Consider the following 22,003-nt stretch of genomic DNA (forward strand, 5'->3'; position numbering starts at 1 on the left):
TTGTTAACAAATTCAAAATAAAATAAGAATTCAGCTGAAAACTCTTACCTTTGCTGTACAACCTCCAAGTCTTCAAGCTTTTGTGGAATCTCCATGTTGACCAGCCATTGCTCCTTCTCATCTATCCAAAGCCCACATGCATCTGCCTCACTAAACATCTTATAAAGTGCAAGAGCATCCTGCAGGGCCTGCTTCCTGCTTTCTGACAGAGCTACTAACTCTTCATATCGTTGTTCTATAGCAGGAAGTCTACCATCTACTTCTGGTGATATTGCAAACTCTGGTGGCAGACTCAAAGCCTGTTCATGCAGAGCATCGATAGTAGGCCGGTGATTCTGAATCTCTTCTTCCACATCTTTGTGTTTCTTCATCAGAGTCTGAGTTGAATACTCATCATGTCCAACCTCATTGCTGGAAACAATGCGAAGGGCCTCAAGAGTCCAGGTCTCAATGTCATTGGCATCAGCCTGAAACTGATACAGGTTGTAGGCCTCTTTAAGTCTCTGTTCCCTTTCCTTGGATAATCGTTCCAAAGTCTCCCATTGTTGTCTGATGTCTCTGATCCTTTCACTAATGTCTCCAGCTCCAAAATGTCCTTCTTCTACTAACCCTTCACCTTCCTTAATGGTTTGCTGGAGTGGGCCAAATCGGCCGCTCATCTCATCCTTAAAAGCATTGTGCTTACTGATCAGGCGAATAATGCTGGTGAGATCTTTCCCACAATCATCAGATGACAAGATCTTACTCTGATCCTTGATCCAGGCTTCTTGCTCAACCATGTCCCAAAAGAACTTCCACAGACGGCGGGATTCTTCCAATTTCTCACGACGTTCTGCAGCTAGTTTGCACAGTTCCTTGTAACATGAATCAAGCGTGCTTATGCGATCTTGTACAACTTGAGGATCGCAAGGCTTGTATGCTAAAAGAAAAAGCCAGCAATAAGACAAACATGCCAATTTAAAGAAATATACATTCTTTAAAGTCAGTAGTCTTTATTCAGTCATTTGTGGTTTGCAGGTAAATACTGGAGTCATAAGAAGTCATTACAAAATATATTTTTTCACCATATTTTAATGATCTGCATAGCAGTAAAAGTAATCATTACTAACTTTTATTTGGTACTAATCCAAAACTTGATTAGGAAAACAAAATGACTTGACTGTTTTCTGAATATGCCTTCTCTTTCCTACAATGTGATCTGTGTTTTCTGAAAGTATCCTGTTCTTTAGGATCCTCTTTGTTCACCTATAGTGGAAGTACTCCACAATACTGCTTACAGAATCTCTGGTTAGCGTGTCAGAGAGTGGCTTAAATACTGGCTTATCATCCTGGATATGGTGTGGGGGAGGCCCTGCCTGGATACAACCCTCAAGTGAAGATCAAGGGTTCTATTTCAGGCAGACAAGAAGTACAGGTCAAGCAATGGCAAAACGTCTGAAGCAGAAGCTGTGCACATAAACAGCAATGACATTGCTGCACACTGTGTACAGGGATGGGGTTAAGTGCAGGCCAAAGAGGAAAGCATCCCCTACTGTCTAGGAAAGCAACTACTTTGAATGTACAGTAAACTCTTGGTTAACCATCACCCATGGGGACTGGAAGATGCCGGACAACTGTAGTTTCTGGTTGCTTGATACTTACTGTTAAAAATAGGCCTGACTAATAATGCACCCTATACTACTTCTTTGGTTTGAATTGTTATTAGGTTGGGGAGAGAGGGAATTTATTCCTATCTTCCTTTTTAAAACTCTAAACGTAAGGTATGATCTGAAGTAGTTGACTTCATTCATTCTGCACATATGGGTATACGGATTCGATTCGGATCCGAGTCGGCAAAACTTTTCAAGCATCAGCTCCAAGCTTCAAGCTCCTCCCTTACCTATATTACATCACTTCCTCCTATCTAACCCCAGATCTCGTTTGCCGCTCTAAGAGTCAGCATCGTGGTCTCTGAGCTCTAAGTAAGGTGGTAAGGGTTTTTGGTCTTTCTGGCGATAGTTGAGTGTGAGTACCTTTCCCTTTTTCCTCCCTTCACGTTGGTCGTCATGTTAGTTGTAAAAAAAAAAACAATTTAGTTTTAAGTGTTTTGTTTTGTGATACTGGTTTCCCGCCTAGGCCCAATCCCTGTTAAATGTGTGTGTGTGAGTGGGCTGTTAGGGCTTGTACTGTTTCTACTATGGCTGAACAGCCTAAGGTTCTATTTAAAAAGCGCACAGAGTGTGGTCATAAGCTCTCACCAGCCGATGGCCACACTCTGTGTGTTCTATGTTTAGGGATTGCCCATCTGTCTGCATCCTGTGACATTTGTTCAGGATTTAACCCCATGGCGTTGAAGGATTGTAGGGCTAAGGTTGTGGCTAAGGGTCTGCTGCCAGCTTCTGCCCTGGAGTCTGCCTCGGTCTCCTCCCCAGCCAGTGACACTGTGCAGGCAGGGACTCAACCTCCCACCAGGCCTGCTTCGTCGGAGTCGTCTCAGAGAGGTAGGGACAGAAGGGAGAAGTAGAAGTGCCACAAAGAGAGGGACAGGCCCAGGAAAAGATCACTGGACAGGGAGTATTTCTCCAGCCCCTCTTCAAAGGAACCCAGGTCTCGTTCTCCTTGGTTCCTCTCTCCCATTTCTCGCTGGAGCCAACGGGAGTCTTCGGAGCCGAGGCACTCCCCTCATTTCTGGCCCAAACCTGAGTCGGTCGCTTCCTCCAGGTCGACTCGGAGCGTCTCCAACCTTGATATGGGCAGGCTAATGAGGAGGTTCATTCAGAACCAGATTCAGATGGGGGTCTTACCAGGGCCCTCTCCCATTGGAGAGGGTCCTCCTTCTTCAACTATGTTCCATCCTTTTTTTTTCAATAATCGTTTTTATTGTTTTGCAAAACCTTTATACATTTCACACACTATTTACATTATGTACAATACTGCTTCCAATGTTTTAGTTCCATTTTGAATTTCCCTATTATACATTAAGAATAAATATCATTTTAACCAAGTACAGGAAAATAAAATAACAAAAAATTAAACATAAAAGCATCTACTATAGACAATTATAAACCAACTCAAGCCAATAATTTGTATTATTTCTACATTTTCTATGTAATCCAAGAATGTGTTGATACACATACAGAATGTCCTGAAGGAAAGTGGATAGGAACCGCTACGCCAAAATAATATTAAAGATTTGTTCCCAAATTTTATGCTGTTTATACTTTTCTTATTATTTCTAATTAACAATTTGTGCGCTAATATATGTTTAATCGCTAACAGCCTGAAATTTTGCCACGACACCTGTGCTGGGTTCAACCAATTTGTGGCTATATATAATTTCATTAGTAAACTAATATTCATAATTACAATCTTTTTTGTTTTGTCCAAATTCTCCAGTGGAATATGTAAAATCAGAAATTCCCAGGAGAGTGTTGAGTTTTGGTAACCCATTTTTTGTAGCTGTAACTTTAATGAATTCCATAATTTATAAATGCACTTGCAACTCCAGAACATGTGTAACAGGTCTGCTGTCTGATCTACACACTGTGGGCATTTAGGTGACTTTTTTGAATCGAATTTATGAAGTGTTAGATGGGTATAATATGCATTGTTAAATATCAATTGAGTAAAGACCAGTTTTTGAAGTGATACGGATTTTAATGTTAAGTTAAACGCCTCTACTATTTTACTGTCATCTAGGGATGGCAATTTCTCTCTCCAGTATTTCGATAACAGAATATGATTATTATATTTTCTCTCTTTTGCCATTTTATACTCTGAGGATATATATTTTCTGTCTTGTTGCAATGCTTCCCACAGATGACATGAAATAACTAGTTCCTCTTTTTTAATTTCAGAACTGGTAAAATAATTTATGGCCAAATCTTTTAACTGCCTCATTATAATTAAATAAGAAATGGGAAGATTCATCTCTTTTAAGATATCATGTACCGCTAGTCCTAAAAAGGGGTATAAATCCCTTACAGTTAATTCCTTAATAAATGGATATTTCTTTAAGTCTATCAGTTGATTACCAATAGTCATATTAGGATTCCCATCAAACGGTTGAAACATCATCATATATTTTAAAAGGTTCAAGGAGGCAAACAGAGTTTGAGTCGCCATTGCCCATACCTTGATGTGCTCCATTAACTCATATTTACTCAATGTTCTTATATTCAAAAATGGTACAGCTTTAACATTAATTCCCTTCCCTTTTATAGGTTTATAATTTAGCAGTACCCATTTGGGTATCCATTTTCTATTTTCACTGTCCAAGTAAGACACCCTTAAAATCCTATTGGCCTGAATCACTGTATAATACATCTCAAAATCCAGTAAATCCAACCCCCACCTCGTTTTAGGAGCCATCAGTTTCTCATAGGATATTCTCGTTTTTCTGGGTTCCCACAGAAATTTCCCCAATCCTATCTGAAACTGCTTAAAAAAGGATTTCGTGATTTTAAGTTGTGCTGCTCTAAAAATATATAGCATTCTGGGGAGAACGTTCATTTTTATTATCGCTGCTCTTGCCATCATCGGTAGCTTCAACTTACTCCATCTTTTCAAATCCATTGTTATTCGGTCTCCAGTTGCCTTGATATTGTTGATAAAAAATTCTCTATTTTCAGTTGAGAAGTCAATCCCCAAATATTTTATTCTTTCTTCTGTCCTTACTCGTCCTATCAATTGTAGCATTGAAAAAGGTGTAGGTGTCTTTAGAGGGAATATTTTGGGTTTTTTTTAAATTTAGTTTGTAATTAGCAATTTTCTCAAAGGTTTGTATTGCTGTTAGTATTTTTTCCGTATCCGACACCGGTGTGGTACTGTATATATTTAGATCTGCAAAAGCAGCCATCCTAACCTTTATCCCAAGAAGTACAGGAGAATTATAAAAAACATTTTGTTTCATATGAAGAAATAAAGGTTCCAAATACAGATTAAACAGTATGGGAGACAATGGGCATCCCTGTCGAGTTCCATTTTTAATTTGAATCCTTTTGGAGCATTCATGATTTATATATAAACTAGTGTATGCATTCTTGTATAAATTTCTTAACATAGAAATAAAGAGCTGAGGTATATTGAAATATGATAATGTTTCAAATAAATATGCCAAATTAACTCTATCGAATGCTTTTTGAGCATCAATTATTAAAGCATATATGTTCATATTTTTATACTTCGCATAAGATATTAAAGTATGAAGAGTTAATGTATTGTCTATAGTCTGTCTCCCATCTATAAACCCCGCCTGTTCTTCTGATATTATCAAGTTTATTATTTTTTTTAATCTACTAGCTAGAATAGATGTCATGATTTTCATATCAATATTCAACAGTGATATGGGCCTATAATTGTCTGGATTTTTGGGATCACTATTCTCTTTCAATATCAGAATTGTTCTTGAGGCATTAAAATGAAGATCATTGCTGCCATTCAAAATGATATAATTAAAGGTCTGTGAAAGTACGGTGCTCAGAATCCCACTAAAAGATTTATAAAATTCAGATGTCATACCATCTGGTCCTGGGGCTTTATGTGGCTTTAATTTCTTAATTGCCTCTAGGACTTCATCAACTGTAATCAATGCAGTCAATTCTCCATGAGAATCCTTGTCAATCTTGGGAAAATTAATTTTCTGTAAGAACTCTTTTCTCTCTTCATCATGCCCATGAGTTTGTTTCTCACCATATATCTGATTAAAAATTGATTCAAAAATCTTCATGACATCTGACTTATCAGTATATAACGTATTGTTATGATTTATTTCGGTAATTAATCGTGTCGATTTCGTCTGATTAATAATACGGGCTAATGCTTTCGAGGGAGTTTGAATATGATTTGCATATTTAACTAAACTTCTTTGTTCATACAGTGTCAATTTTCTGTTGTGCATAAGAAACAGCTCTTTCTGACATCTTAACAACTCAGTTTCTGTTTGTTCAGTGTAGTTACTCATCAGCTCCTGGTCCAATAATTGTATTTTAGTTTCCAGATCCAGTTGTTCTTTATTTTGGAGTTTTTATAATAAGTGGCTTTCTGAATAAATAATCCTCTTAACAAAGTTTTAGTTGTAGCCCATTCTATATCTAATGGATGTTCATTACGGGGTATATTGTATACAAATTGTTTAAGTATCTCCTTAACTTCCTGTACTATATCTTCTTTGGTTAATAGGTATGGGTTTAAGGACCAATTATATCCACCATGATTTTTAGTATTCAAAATATCGGTCTTTAAAGTTAAAGTTATTTTAGAATGGTCTGAGAGCTGTCTAGCTTGATTAGAAACCCTAGGGTCAAGTGAAATGAACACTTCTGGAATTAAAAAAAAATCAATTCTTGACCACATTTTATGGCAGCTAGAATAGAAAGTAAAGTTTTCTGCCTTTGCTTGTATGTGTTTGTGTTTAAAAGGGTCATACAGTTTAAAGTCTGTTCTCAGTTCTTTCAACGCTACCATTGCCTGCTTATTAAAAGCAGTCGAAGCTCCCAACTTATCAGTTTTAGAATCTTGGTATGCATTCCAATCCCCCCCATCACTATGTAACAGTTGTTATATGACTGTAGAATAGAGTAAATTGAAGCTATATAATAATGTTGGTTCACATTTGGGGCATACACACATATAAGTACTATCGGCTTATCCAAACTTTCAGATTTGAGAACCACCAAACACCATCTGCCTTCTTTATCTATTTTATCCTCCAAAATTTCTCCTTGAAACTGATTCTTGATTATAATTGCCACCCCAGCACTATTCGTAGTCCCTTCCGCCTTTACAACCTTCCTAATCCATTTCTTGTCCTTCATTGTTTCCCACTGGTCATTAGTCAAATGTGTTTCTTGTAATAGAATAAAACCTGCTTTTGATTTAAAAAACAGATGCAGAAACACCTTTCTTTTTTTCATGTTCTGGAGTCCTTTAACGTTCCAGGAATCTATTATCCACATTCTAGACTATGAATTGAGGAATAATGGTATCTATTTTTTGTTTTCCACCTTAAATTGACAAGTGTTGGTATTACGTGAATTTTTTGGAAGCAAAACAGCCATCCCATCCCTACCCAGTGCCTATCCACTACTCCTCCGGACCAGGATGAACATAGGTTTTTCACATTGGATAACATTCCCCAAGTAGCTAATCTACTAATTCTATTAACTAACAATAAAATAGCATGCAAAAAACCTACACCAACTATATCTACGTCTACAAAGCCTAACCCAGACATTCCCTACTAAACACCGCACTCAAGTAACTACAGCTCTGAACATTTCCCTAACATTCATGTAAACTACTTGTACCTGACATGTCAAATAATTCACTTTTAACAAACTTTAAATTCAGCAATAATATATTAGCATTATAATTACTTGTTCCAAAACCTTTTAACTAACAGTTCACTTAATAAACACACAGTTGTTATACATTTGTTTAAAACAAGCCATTATTTAGGTCAGCTATTTATCTTCAAAACATTCCTACAATATTGCATGTATTTTTTATAGATCATTACAGTTAAACATCACCTATAATACACCTTTACTACTACTGTTTCTAATTATGCTATATATATATATTTTTTTTTTTTCTTTTCCCCTAAACTGATCAAAGTTAAAAGATACTTATTATTCACTTATTTATTCACTAAATAAAACACAGTAAATTAAAAGACAAGCATGCAAAGGAGGAAAAAAAAAAAGAGAGAGAAAAAAATAACAAAAAATAGACTGCATTACCTGGATTTACCACTAAGCCATAGACTCTTATACAGCAACAGCCAAACCATACATTCTTATCTATCCATGACACACTTTACCTCATTGATCGTATTACAGTCATTTTAGCATCAAATGAGTCCCAAAAAGCTTCGTTTTCGATTTACAGCAGCTCTTCTTGCTTCCCAGCAGTTGCAGCAGTCCAGACAGTTCATTTTTCGAATTTTCGTGCTCGCGACGGGGGAACCAATTCGCGAACGGACCTCTCAGCTGCACCACGCTCAAAACGGTCCCCCTGCTTCCTTTACCTTGTTTCCTGCTGCCTCGTGGGTCAGGAGCACTCGTTGAAGCCATAAAACTTCGTGGAATCTTCGTGTTTCAGCTAGGAAGACGAGATTAAAAGATAAAACGGAGAATTACCAGGCCTGCTGAAGAAAGAAGAACACACAAAGTATTTTGAAGCCTCGGATCCTCGTAAATGAAGTCTCCCATTCACTCTAATGCAGGAAGAAGCCAGGATGGACTGTTCAATTTTCAGATGGTGGCACAGCCTTGAAAAGCTTCAAAAAGGTGGGTCTGGCTTCTTTTTTTGTATTTACAGTGTATTTAATGCCATCAAGAGTAAAAATTAAACTGTTAGGATATTTCATTTGGAATCTAATGTTTTTGTCAATTAGAAACTTACAGTATGGAGCCAGCATTTGTCTAGACTGTCTTATTTGTGTTGGTAAATCCTGTGTTATAGAAACTTTATAACTTTGCCACATTATAGATCCACCAGATTTTTTTATGGTTAGAAGTATTTTATTCACATCCTGGAAGTTTAATATTTTGACATACACAGCTCTTGGTGTATTTGAAGCTTGGGACTCCCTGTAAGCTCTATGTGCTCTTTCGATGACAATTTGCTGAACAACCACAGAGTCCTTAAGTAATGTTTCAAATATTTGTATGATAGAAGTGTTCAGCTCATTATATTGGATTGATTCTGGGATCCCTCTGATGATTATGTTGTTACGTCTTGATCTTGCTTCCAGGTCCAGAATTTTGTTTTGCATCATTTGTATATCAGCCTCTTGTGATTCAGATCTTTTAGTGAGCAATGTTATATTGTCTTCATTTACTGCTATTCTGGTTTCTGCTTTCTCCATTCTTGTTAGAATCCGATTACATGTCTCACTAAATGTTTGTGTTTGGGATGTTTGGTCTTTTAAGGCATCTTGTATAGGTAATAATGCAGACTTAATTTCTTCCATCGTAACCTGTTGATCAGATTTCGCTGATGCCCCTGTTTTGCAGTCTCTTGCTGTTTAAATGTTTTCTGTCTCTTAAATATGGATTCCTTCTCTGGAGACTGTAATGCTGACAGTTTAGTTTTAGTAGTTGTAGTGTCCATATTTTTATCTTCTTTTGACATTTTGAAATGCTGCAGATAGAGATAATTACCAAGTAAAGGTTTCAGTAATGAGGTAGTTCAGTCTTTTGTTTGGTGCTCTGTTCAGAATCAACCAAGCAATCAGTTCCAATCCTGTTGTCACCAAGTATTTTTTTTCAATTTTTTTTCCTCGATAAGATCGCTGACTTCTAGTAGTTTATTAATTGCTGTCAATTAGTTGATTAACTCCAAATGTACATCCGCAGAGTTGATTTTTGTTTCTGGTCTTTGGAGAGCTGAAGTACTGCAGTGCTTATAGAATGGCGGCCATCTTTTAGACAATCCAACTATGTTCCATCCTATTGCTCCTTCCCCTATCCGACCCGATGCTTCAGGGTTCTCGGGTCCAAGACCTTTTGGAGCTGTTGGGTCGGCGCCGATGGTTCTCATGTCCTCGATGTTGGCCATTACCTTGAGTTCCTCAGGTCCGATCTCAGATCCGGGGGCCTCTCGGAACCGTGGTTGAGGAGTCGGACCCGAGAGTCGAGATCTCGCTCTTTCGGATCCCATCCTTGGTGCCCAGACTACCCTGCCATCGGCTCCGATCCATGCTTCGGTGCCGGGGAGAGCCTCATCTTTATGTTCTATGGAGGTGTGCTCTCCGTCGGCATTCGGGGCAGTGGAATGGGTTCTCTCCCAGGGGTTGAGACCACAGCTCACCTACTTGGATCCTACCCAGACCCCTCTGATTTTGGATTCTGCTCCCATTAGTCTGTCACAGGGACAGCCCGTGCCAAAGCAACCCCAGGTTGTTCCCCTCAGGGAACTTCTGGAGGCTTACGAATCCTCTCCAGAGAGTCCCACTGGAGAGGAACCTCGTAAGCACAAGTGTAAGAGGAGGCACTTGGACTCCCTTGAGTCCATTACCACTGATACGGACTTGGATGAAGGAGGGGGTTCCCCCCAGGTCACCAACCGAGGATGTCTCCTTTGGAGCCATTATGGAGATCCCCTGCCAAAGAGGAGGTTGGTCAGCCCCCAAACCCTCTGCGGATGAGTCCGTATTCCTGTAGGCCTTTGGCGCAGGCCCATCTGCTTCCTGGGTCTCTTCTCCAGTGGACCCTTTGGTGGACCTTATCACCACTAGGGCATGGAAGGATCCTGACACCGTAGAGCCTATACCCAAAAGGCCAGACAAAATTCTTTCCCCGCCGTCAGACAGGCAGGCATGGTCTAAAGGAGCCCCGGTAGACGCTTTGGTGGTTGCAGCTGCCACAAAGAAGGAACTGGCACAGGAGAGTTCCTCGGTTCATCCATCAGACAAAGAGTCTAGGTCGATGGATTGTTTCGGGAAGCGCATGTACTCGTCAGCGACATTTTCTATTTGTGTGCTGAATTACTTGGCACATGTTATCCGACTGCAGCGAGACCTTATATCGGAATTAACTGAGTCACCCCCAGAGTCTCTGTTGCAGCAGGGCAAGCAGTCTTTCACTGCGAAGATGACTACACTGAAATCATTGACTAATACCTCTACCACTAGGGCTGCTGGTACAGGCGTTGCCTTGAGGCGTCACTCCTGGATCAGGTTGTGTCAATTTGCAGACCCCTTTAAGGCGTCTTTCATCAACTCCCCTTTCGATGGATCATCCCTATTTGGGAAGACTGTATGTGGCACACTAACCCAGAGTGAGAAGGACAGAAAGACCGTCAGTCATCGGAATCCGCTTCTCTAACCCCCAGAGGTCCTATTCCAGGAAGCAAAAGGGCAAAAGAAGATGTGGTTCCGGAAATCACAGTCTTTTCGTGACACTCAGGAGTATTCATTCCCTAGGGGCAGAGGGGGACAAGACTGACACCGTCCCAGAGGCAGAGGGGGTCCCAGAAATTTCAGGTCTAGGGAACCCTTTTCTGACAGACCCGCACAGCAACCCTGAGGGGATGCCCGGCTGCTTTACTCTGGAGAGAGTCGGGGGAAGATTTTCCTTACATCCAGTGGCATGGGAGTCCATTACTGCAGACCGCTGGGTGTTAAACATCATATCCAGAGGATATTCTATCCCCTTCATTTCATGTCCCATTACTCCAGCACACCTTCCAGATGTTCCTCCCGCTCACAGGGAGGCTGCAGCTTTAGAGGTTTCGAAGCTGCTAGAAAAACGAGCCATTGAGCCGGTCCCCCCAGATCAATCCAGATCTGGCATCTACTCCAGGTTCTTTTTAGTGCCAAAGAAGACGGGGGACCTCAGGCCCATTCTGGACCTGTCTATCCTCAACATATCGGTAGAGAAACAGAAATTCCGGATGGTCACGTTACAGTCCATTCTACCGTTTCTGTAGAGAATGCGACTGGATGTGCTCGTTAGACCTCCACATCAAGGTCCACAGGAGCTCCAGGAGGTTTCTGCGTTTCCGGCTAGGGGCCAGTCACTTTCAATTCAGAGCCCTACCCTTTGGTCTCACCACAGCCCCCAGGGTGTTCACCAAGGTTATGGTGGTCATAGTGGCTCACCTGAGACTTCAGGGCATTAAGGTATTCCCCTACCTAGATGACTGGCTCTTTGCTGCATCCACCAAACGTCTCCTGAGTCAGGCCCTACACTACGTCCTCAGTCTGGTTCACAAGTTAGGCATGACGATCAATGTCAACAAGTCACACCTGGCTCTGGTTCAGATCATAGACTTCATCAGGGCAAGGTTGGATTCGATTCAGTCAAAGATTTTTCTCACCCCGGAAAGGACAGAAAATCTCAGACTCCATGTATCGGCGATGTTCTCAGGGCCCTGGGTTCGATGGCAGCCGCAATCTCTATCCTCCCTCTTGCACGTCTTCACATGAGGGTCCTTCAGTGGAATCTGGCAGTTCAATGGTCCTGGCTAGACCTTCCAATGGATTTCCACATCCGAATCAATTGGACATGCAGAATGTCACTACAGTGGTGGCTTCAATCAGTGGACATTTTCGCGGGGCGCAACTTTCTAACCCCTCCGGCTCAAGCCACTGTGACCACAGACGCTTCCCAGCTTGGGTGGGGGGGCACTTCCTGGGAAGAATGGTCCAAGGCACGTGGTCCCCTCCAGAGACCAAGCTACACATCAATGTCCTGGAGATGAGGGCAGTGCTTTTAGCATTGAGAGCCTTCCACCCTGTCCTACCTCCGGGGACAGTAGCCATTCAATCAGCCAACATGTCTGTAGTCTGGTATATAAACAAACAGGGAGGGACCCAATCCTACTCCCTTTGTCGCGAGGCCATGAGGGTTTGGGAGTGGGCCATACCCAGCAGTTGGTTTCTCATAGCAACACATATCCCGAGATGCTCCAACATTCTAGCAGACAGTCTCAGCATGGCAATCCTTCTGCCTTACGAGTGGTCCCTGAAACAATCAGTGGTGGAGAAGATCTTCCGTGTTTGGGGTCAACCTTGCTGTGATCTCTTCACATCTCCTTCCAACGCGAAGTGCAGCAACTTCTTCACTCTGATCCCCCCACCGGGGGATGTCCCCAGGGGCGCTCTTGTCCATGCTTGGCCTCCCGGGCTACTCTATGCTTATCCCCCATTACCTCTTATTCCGAAATTTCTTCAGAGAGCTTGCCGGCTGCAGTGCAAAGTCATTCTCATAGCTCCCTTCTGGCCGCGTCAGCTGTGGTTTCCCTTCCTAGGATCTCACCTGTTGGTTTCTCCATGGACTCTAGATCCATGCCCGGATCTGATTTCTCACCTGTCGGGCTTGCCCCTGCCCAACCTGGACAGTCTCAAGCTGACGGCATGGCTGCTCCAGTTCCCATGATCATCAGGACTCCCGGACTTTCGTCCCCTGTTAAGAATATTCTGGTAGCTTCTCTTAAAGCCTCCACTAGGAAACTCTACAATAACTAATAACAAAAAAGTAAACGCTGCTATCTAAAGGTCCCACTTCGTAAACAAAATAAAATAATCTTGATATAAAAACGGAGGCGGATCAACATGACAAAATAAATAAAAATTCAAATTTATTTATAAAAGATGAGTGCTTTCGCGTACTCCCACGGTATGCTTCATCAGATCTATTTTAACAAATGAAGCACTGGCACTATAAACATTTTCATTAATTGAGAAGTTCAGGATCAGACAATCAATTAATTAATTAAACAATCATTGAACATTTAGGCTTAAGTCTTAGTAATAATATTAATCAAGTACTAAGCTTCTAATGCAACTCTGAATAAAAACATTGTTGAAGCATCATTACAGTTTATATCCAAAAACACTACAGACATAGAATGAATACTTATGAGACACATTCTTAATAATGACATAAATTAATGTGATATAAAAAACATATTAGATGTGTATATAAGTTTATTTATGCTATTCATGATGACCTAACATAAATATATGAGAATATCTGTGTAAATATGTATATATAAACATCCTTATTTTATTATCAAACAAGTAACTAGAAATCTCATAATACTCAATGACTTAATATTTGACTATATTATAATAAAATAAAATAAAATAAAATTGAAATTAGGCTAAAATTATACATTTTTACACAGATATTCTCATATTTTTATGTTAGGTCATCATGAATAGTATAAATAAACTTATATACACATCTAATATGTTTTTTAATATCACATTAATTTATGTCATTATTAAGAATGTGTCTCATAAGTATTCATTTTATGTCTGTAGTGTTTTTGGATATAAACTGTAATGATGCTTCAACAATGTTTTTATTCAGAGTTGCATTAGAAGCTTGGTACTTGATTAATATTATTACTAAGACTTAAGCCTAAATGTTCAATGATTGTTTAATTAATTAATTGATTGTCTGATCCTGAACTTCTCAATTAATGAAAATGTTTATAATGCCAGTGCTTCATTTGTTAAAATAGATCTGATGAAGCGTACCGTGGGAGTACGCGAAAGCGCTCATCTTTTATAAATAAATTTGAATTTTAATTTATTTTGTCGTGTTGGTCCGCCTCCGTTTTTATATCAAGATTATTTTATTTTGTTTACGAAGTGGGACCTTTAGATAGCAGCGTTTACTTTTTTGTTATTAGTATTTTTTCATTTTGTCAACGCAGCTACCACACGATGGATGATATGGCTATTGAACTTGATTATAATCCAGAAGGGAAAGATTTAAACTGGAGATGGAATTGTATTACCGAACAGCGTAACAACCCTTTACTTAATTTGGAGCTAGACCAACCTATGTTAGCTCCGAATACAGGTACAAAAGAAAGCCTGAATGAATTTAATATAATATGTAGAGACTTGGAGAATAATTTGTGCAAACTACAGAGACTAGCTTGGCAGAGGCATCATATGGAAGCATGCTTACATTTCAATGTGATCCCCCGTGGTATGAGGGTGTTGTGCATGTCTTCCTATGGCGAGAGCCACCCTGAGCTATTAAAAAGATGGCAAAAACTGAACATTGAACTTAGTAATAACTACATAAAATTGCTTATTGACTATTTTTCACCAACTGAAGTAGAACTCAATTTGAAAGTAGAGGCTTTGAATAAAGATCTACGGGACAGATTTAAAGGGGCAATATAGGAGAGAAGGCTCAAGAATTTATATTGTCAAGTCACTGCATATAGCGACAAGCTACAACAGATTAAACAATGCAAACTTCAGCGAGATCATAAAGATTTTTCTATGGGCCAAGTCTTTGTATGGCCGAGAAATAATAATAGAGACTCTACTTTACATAATCAGAATTCACTTGATATCAATCATGCGGAACCCCCTACAGAACATGTAGAGTCTCCTTTAAGTGCTACAATAGCAGTGAACACTATGGATGCCGTGATTACGTCACCACCAGGCACTGCAGATTCTGTGGCTAGTACGAGGATGGGTACACCTCCACCTAATCAACAAGCGATGGCGGCACGACAGAGAACAAACGTTTTGAGAGCAAAACCGAAGGCTTCCAATGGTAATATGGAACGTTTTTTACCTTTTCCCATCCAGTTGCGGATGGCCTCGAGAAGCAGATCCAACAGTCGAGGTCACAGGAAGAGGAAATACTCAGGCGAGAATTTTGAACCAAGGAGACGGATGAAAGATTGAAAGATCTGGTATTTAATTTCTCCAGGTTTGAACTTTCACATACTGATTTTTTTCTCTTAAATAAGGGGTTGTCATATATACCATCCCAAATAAGCAATTTGAGTGAACTATTAACGGACGTAAGATTGTTTGGACACTCTGTGTCATTGAAATTGCTTTTTTCTACAGGTGAACAGGATATTTGTAAAAAGAACATAGAACTTGTTTTTAAGAGAAAGAGTATGTTTATACCCACATTGCCCACCAGTTTAGATTGCTTTTTGAAAATGTGTGAAAATGATTTTTATGCATATTTCCTAGGATATGAATGTAAATCTTCATATTATAATACAAGTAAAGATGAATGGTGTTCTATACATGCCTTACACAACAACGTTGAATTGACAATAAAACCTGCAGATAAAGAAGGGGGGATTGTATTGTTAAACACTAAAGATTATAATGATACCATGTCTAAAATGTTAGAAGATACTGAGACTTATGACGAAATTAACCATGAGAAAGTAGATAAGATAATTAAAGAGATATATAATGATCTTTATGATTTTTTAATGTGCAGACAAATTAGCCATGAACTATACTGATATTTTCTAGTAGAACATCCACAGATACCATGTATTAAGGGTTTACCCAAAGTACATAAAAATACCTTTCCATTACCAATGCGACCTATAGTAGTAGGTAACAGATGGGTAACTGAAACAATTTCTTTATATATACAGAAAGAAAATTGAGTCCATTGATTAAGAACATACCCTCTTGTACTGAGGGACACATATCAACTTTTAGATACATTGAATATTTCATATAGTAATGGTTTACCTGAAGCTTGTCTATTAGTTACCTTGGATGTTAAAAACTTATTCACTTCTATCCCAAATAATTATGGCTTAGAAGAAATTAGGGAAGTGCTGAGTCATAATACTGAGTTCACCAATAATGAACAAATATTGTTTAGCGCTCTGTTAGATATGGTTCTATCCAATAACATATTTACATTTAATAATAAACTGTACTTACAGAAATGGAGGGTTGCCATGGGCACCCCATGCACAAATACATATGCCAATCTGGTTGTCCATCATTGGGAAAGAACATTTCTCTTTAACAGCAAATATTATTCAAAAATATTACTATATAAAAGGTTTGTGGATGACATACTACTTTTTTGGAATGGCACATTGAACGAATTAACTGAATTCATTCAGTACCTAGAATCCACTACTAGATTTTTTAGGTTTACTATGGAATTCTCTAGAGATAGTATTGATTTTCTAGACATTATCATTAAAAAAGATACATTGGGCTATATAACTACTGCTTTATATAGAAAACCATGCTGGAAAACTACTTTACTTAATTTTAATAGCATGCATCCTAGATTTACGTTTCATAATATTGTTAAGAGCCAGTTTATTAGACTTGCTAGATTTTGTCAAGATCCATTGGTCTTAAAAGAACAAGCTGATTTTCTAGAAGGATTATTTATAGAAAGAGGCTATAATAATAAGATGGTCAGAGAAATCAAGAATTTAATATTTAATGACAGCATTGATGTTAAAAAACAGAGGTACATTAATTACAAAAGACCATGAAAAGTAAATAATGAATCTAAGGTAACTTTCATCACTAGATTTACAAGTGATAATAAGGCCATTACTAAGATCATATCTAATAACTGGCATGCACTTACAGCAGATACTGACACAGTGAGGATAGTAGGTATAAAACCGAGTTTTACCTACAGAAATAGTAAGAACTTAAAAAGGCTACTCTGCATTGAACACAGCTATCCAGAAGTTAGGCAATTTAGACCTCCTAAGACATATGGCACCTTTCCCTGTGGTAAATGTAATATGTGTAATATGATTTCTAAAGAACAGATATTTATACATCCTATTTTGAACTATAAATTTGAGACAAGATTCTTTGCCTCCTGTAATGATACTAACCTTATATATCTAGCCAATTGTGGTCAATGTCATGCCTTTTATGTAGGCATGACCACTAGGAGACTGAAGGATAGAATTTATAACCACACATAAGACACTAAAAAATTAGACCAACGTAATGCTTTAGCCAAACATTCTATGCTTGTCATAGTTTTAAATTTAGAGTACTTCAAGTAGTACCCCTTAACAAGAGAGGTGGCAACAATATGAATAATCGGGAAACAATAGAACTTCAATGGATACTAAAATTGAGAGCACATCAATATCCAGGCCTCAGTCAATTTATTAGTATTAAACCTTTACTTGAAGCACGTAAGCTAAAATGAATGGGATGTATATCACTTAATTATACTTACCACATTTAAAATTTTTAATTCAAGATTATCTTCAAATTTTAGCCTAATTTCAATTTTATTTTATTTTATTATAATATATTCAAATATTAAGTTGTTGAGTATTATGAGATTTCTAGTTACTTGTTTGATAATAAAATAAGGATATTTATATATACATATTTACACAGATATTCTCATATTTTTATGTTAGGTCATAATGAATAGTATAAATAAACTTATATACACATCTAATATGTTTTTTTATATCACATTAATTTATGTCATTATTAAGAATGTGTCTCATAAGTATTAATTTTATGTCTGTAGTGTTTTTGGATATAAACTGTAATGATGCTTCAACAATGTTTTTATTCAGAGTTGCATTAGAAGCTTAGTACTTGATTAATATTATTACTAAGACTTAAGCCTAAATGTTCAATGATTGTTTAATTAATTAATTGATTGTCTGATCCTGAACTTCTCAATTAATGAAAATGTTTATAATGCCAGTGCTTCATTTGTTAAAATAGATCTGATGAAGCGTACCGTGGAGTCTGTAGCGCTCATCTTTTATAAATAAATTTTAATTTTAATTTATTTTGTCGTGTTGGTCCGCCTCCGTTTTTATATCGATATCAACACTCTACAATAACAAGTGGAGATGTTTTTGCGTTTGGGCCTCTCAGTGCAATCTGAACCCGTTAATAACCCCCATTCCAGTCATACTGTTTTTTCTGGCCGATCTTTTTTGATCAGGCGCTAGTGCTTCCACCATCAAGGTTCAGCTGGCTGCCATCTCTAATTTTCATGTGGGTGAAAATAAGGTTGCTCTGGCTTCTGCCAAACTGTGTACAGCTTTCCTGAAGGGCACTTTTTTATTACGACCACCAGTTAAAGAAACAGTGCCCCCTGGGATCTGACTTTAGTCCTTCAGGCTTTGACCCCCCCCCCCTTTCGAGCCAGCCGGTTCAGTTCCAATGAAGTTTTTGTCATGGAAGACAGCCTTTTTGGTCACCATCACTTCAGCTAAGAGAGTTTCAGAGTTGCAGGCTTTATCCCCCTTGCCCCCCTAATTGGTTTTCCACAAGGATAGAGTTTTGCTGCATACGAACCCTTCCTTTCTTCCCAAGGTGTCCTCAGCAGCCAATATTAATCAGTCTATCAATTTGCCAGTCTTCTTCCCAAATTTCCAAAATAGAGGTGAATGTAAGCTTCATTTATTGGATGTCCACAGACAGCTTCATTTTTACCTCCATAGCACTAAACCCTTCCGGAAGTCGGATCGATTGTTTGTATCCTTTTCGAAACCATTTTTGGGCAAAGCAGTTTCAAAAGTGTCCTTAGCAAGGTGGATAACTCTTTGTATTGCACAGGTTTATAAGGACAAAGGTTTATCTCCTCCTGGTGTATTGAAGACTCATTCCACTAGACCAATGGCCACTTCTGCAGCTTTCTGGTCAAGAGTTCCGTTAGACAATATCTGTGCGGCAGCGACTTGGGCCAATTCGCACACATTCATCTCTCATTGTAAATTGGATCTTATTTCTAGAGGGAGAGCATCCTTTGGCTCTGCGGTGCTCAGAAATATCCTTTCCATAAGGGCCTCCCAGGAATATTAGTAGCTGGGGACTCTGTCCCATATGTGCAGAAAGAATGAAGTCAACTACTTCAGATAAAGAAGTTATGTTCTTACCATAACGTTCCAACTGAGTAGTAGACTTCATTCTTCTGCACCCTCCCTCCCTCCATCCCCCTCACTCTTCAGGTTTTTCCTGTTTAGAAATGTGGTTATGTTGCCATTTAGTGTCAGCAAACTCGATCTGGGGCTAGATAGGAGGAAGTGATGCAATATAGGTAAGGGAGGAGCTTGGAGCTCAGAGCTGATGCTTGAAAAGTTTTGCCGGCTCAGATCCGAATCGGATCCATATACCCATATGTACAGAAGAATGAAGTCTACTACTCAGATGGAATGTTATGGTAAGAATATAACTTTTTTTTTTCTGCAGGGGGAGGGGAGTGACAGAAAGTGCAACACATGAAAATTGCACTATATTTCTTCAATTTTTTTTTTTTTTTGGTTGCTTGTTCTGGTTGCTTGAGTTCTGGTTAACTGACAGTTTACTGTACTAATTCTCATGCTGGAGTATGTACTTCATATCCTGACCTTACACTGTCACACAATTCTTCTGTTTTACAAACTGCAGAAAATAAAACTGTTCAACTTCAGCAATAAAGAACAACACTCCCTTACAATTTCTACCCGAAATAGCTGCCCATTACTGCAAATGCAGGCTTCTTACTAAACTCCTTACAAACTAATCAGTATTAGCTACTGACCTACCTTATCTACATTATTTAAGTTCTGTTGACCCAGGTTGACCCATTCTCAGTGCGGGTGCTGGGATAATACAAGTGTCACATTAAAAACTTACATCAGACTATAAAATATATACATACATACACATACATGTATATTTATATATATATATATATACATACATACATAGACATAGACACAGACACAGACACACACACACACACACACATATATATATATATATATATATATATATATATATATGTATATGGATTCATATCGCTTCACTAAAAGACCATTTCACTGACACCAAATCACCTAAAGTTCATTTCACCTAAAACTCATTTCACTGACAAGTAGTCTAAGGCAAGTCAAAGGTATATGTCCTTTTCCCCACTATTGTGCAATCCTGGTGTTAGTAAATATAGTTAGGGAGCTGTGGAGGGCATAGTCCCTCACCTAGTTGGGTTTTACCAAATAATGTAAAACAAAATCAGACAACAGAAAACCAAATTAAGTCGGGGGCTATGCCCCCCCACATCCACAATGTGGGGGGCTGTGCGCCCCACACCACCCCCTAACTATATATACTAACACCAGGATCACACTACAGTGGGGAAAAGGACATGCACCCTTGACTTGCCTTAAAGTACTACTTGTCAGTGAAATGAGTTTTAGGTGAAATTAACTTTCAGTGAAATGAACTGTAGGTGATTTGGTCTCATGTTTTTTTTGTGTGCATGAGTGTGTGTTGGGATGGGTGTATATACATCTATATATATATATATATATATATATATATATATACAGACACGTGTGTGTGTGTGTGTGTGTGTGTGTGTGTGTGTGTGTGTGTGTGTGTGTGTGAATGTGCATATATTTTACTAAAATTAGTGCAAAGAAATACAGAAATATGTGTAAGCAAATATACAATTAATTTCAGTACACATAACCAAATTCTGTATATGAAATACAAAATAATTTGTAGCCAAATACAGTGAGTTTGACTACCATTTCAGATGACAAAACACAATGTTAAAGGCTACAATAACTTGAAAAGGCAGGAGGTTGAGTTCTAGCATGAATTACTTAATATGTCACTTCAGTAGGATTAAAAACAAAAACTCCAACAAATGAAAACAGAAAATGAAGCAGGCAATCAGGCTCCACACAAATATTTAATAAATCAAGCGCTTTCATTCTGATGAAGTCCTTTGTATTTTCAGACGAAAGCGCGCGCTTAATTTATTAAATATTTGTGTGGATCCTGGTTGCCTGCTTCATTTTTTGTTTTCACTTCAGTAGGATATGATGCAAGTGCATACAGATACCCAGATGCCACAAGAAATGAGATGAGGGAAGAAAGGTCTTTGCATATTTGTTCCTCCAGTTACTAAAACTAGTATGATTTGGTACATGTGAGATGGAAGGCTAGCACGAAAGAATAAGTTAAACGCTGAACTTTCATAAGGAGATGACTTTGAATTAATAACTGAAGGTAGGTAAAAAGATGAAGTTATGCTAGAAGGAAGGTTTTATGCTACATACTGGGTTAAGCAATTGTGAGCAGAACGTGATGCAGCAGTGTACTACTGACAAAAGGGTGACACTGCAAAGGAGCGCTACAGAACAGCAGCATGTGGTCATGGAGGGCAGTAACAGCAGGCATAAACAGGCAACTGAACATAATTGTAAACAGCTAAAGTGAATTTAAGAATACTAAATAAATCAGGCAGTTATGTCAAAGATAATAAGGTTTAGCTCAATGCTTTCCTCAGATAGGAAGGGCTCTTTTCGGTTGTCTTTATAGCCAAATTACCTTCTTTAAAGAAAGTACAGTTGTGTACACTTACCATAAATGTAGATGTTCAAGTGTATTCACTGTTCCAGTCATCACATTTGGGTTATCTGCCTGCAGGTAGTCCTCAGCCGGCCTGAATACCAGAGTCTTCGGATTTCTGCGTCAGATGCTGTCTCTTCTTCCATGACGTCAAGTCGTCAGGGGTATAAAACATGCAGCCAACGCCATTACATCAGTTTTTCTTGCCCCAGATGTCTGGTGCCCCACAATAGGAAACAATTATATGGTATGGTACACCCCCATCAAAAAGCAAATACACCTGAAAAAATAGATATACCAAACAAGAAGGAAAGGTAGAGCCAAGAGAAGTTAGGGAGCTGGAGGGAGGGTAACCAGGACTGCAACAGTGAATACACTCGAACATCTACATTCATGGTAAGTGTA

At 38.6% G+C, this 22,003-nt stretch overlaps 1 protein-coding gene across 2 annotated transcripts in view; it reads right to left on the bottom strand.

Moving 5' to 3' along the window:
- The window catches only part of LOC122792927 (spectrin beta chain, non-erythrocytic 1-like), a 1,986,067-nt gene that overhangs the window by 420,939 nt on the left and 1,543,125 nt on the right, over positions 1 to 22,003 (bottom strand). For both annotated transcript variants that reach the window (XM_044060498.1, XM_044060499.1), the window contains one exon: positions 49 to 919. In XM_044060498.1, coding sequence (XP_043916433.1) covers positions 49 to 919 — 871 coding nt within the window. The remainder of the gene's footprint in view (positions 1 to 48; positions 920 to 22,003) is intronic.

This window comes from Protopterus annectens, chromosome 2.part0 (genome assembly GCF_019279795.1).
Source record: "Protopterus annectens isolate FY-2018-M chromosome 2.part0, PAN1.0, whole genome shotgun sequence".
Classification (NCBI taxonomy): domain Eukaryota; kingdom Metazoa; phylum Chordata; order Ceratodontiformes; family Protopteridae; genus Protopterus; species Protopterus annectens.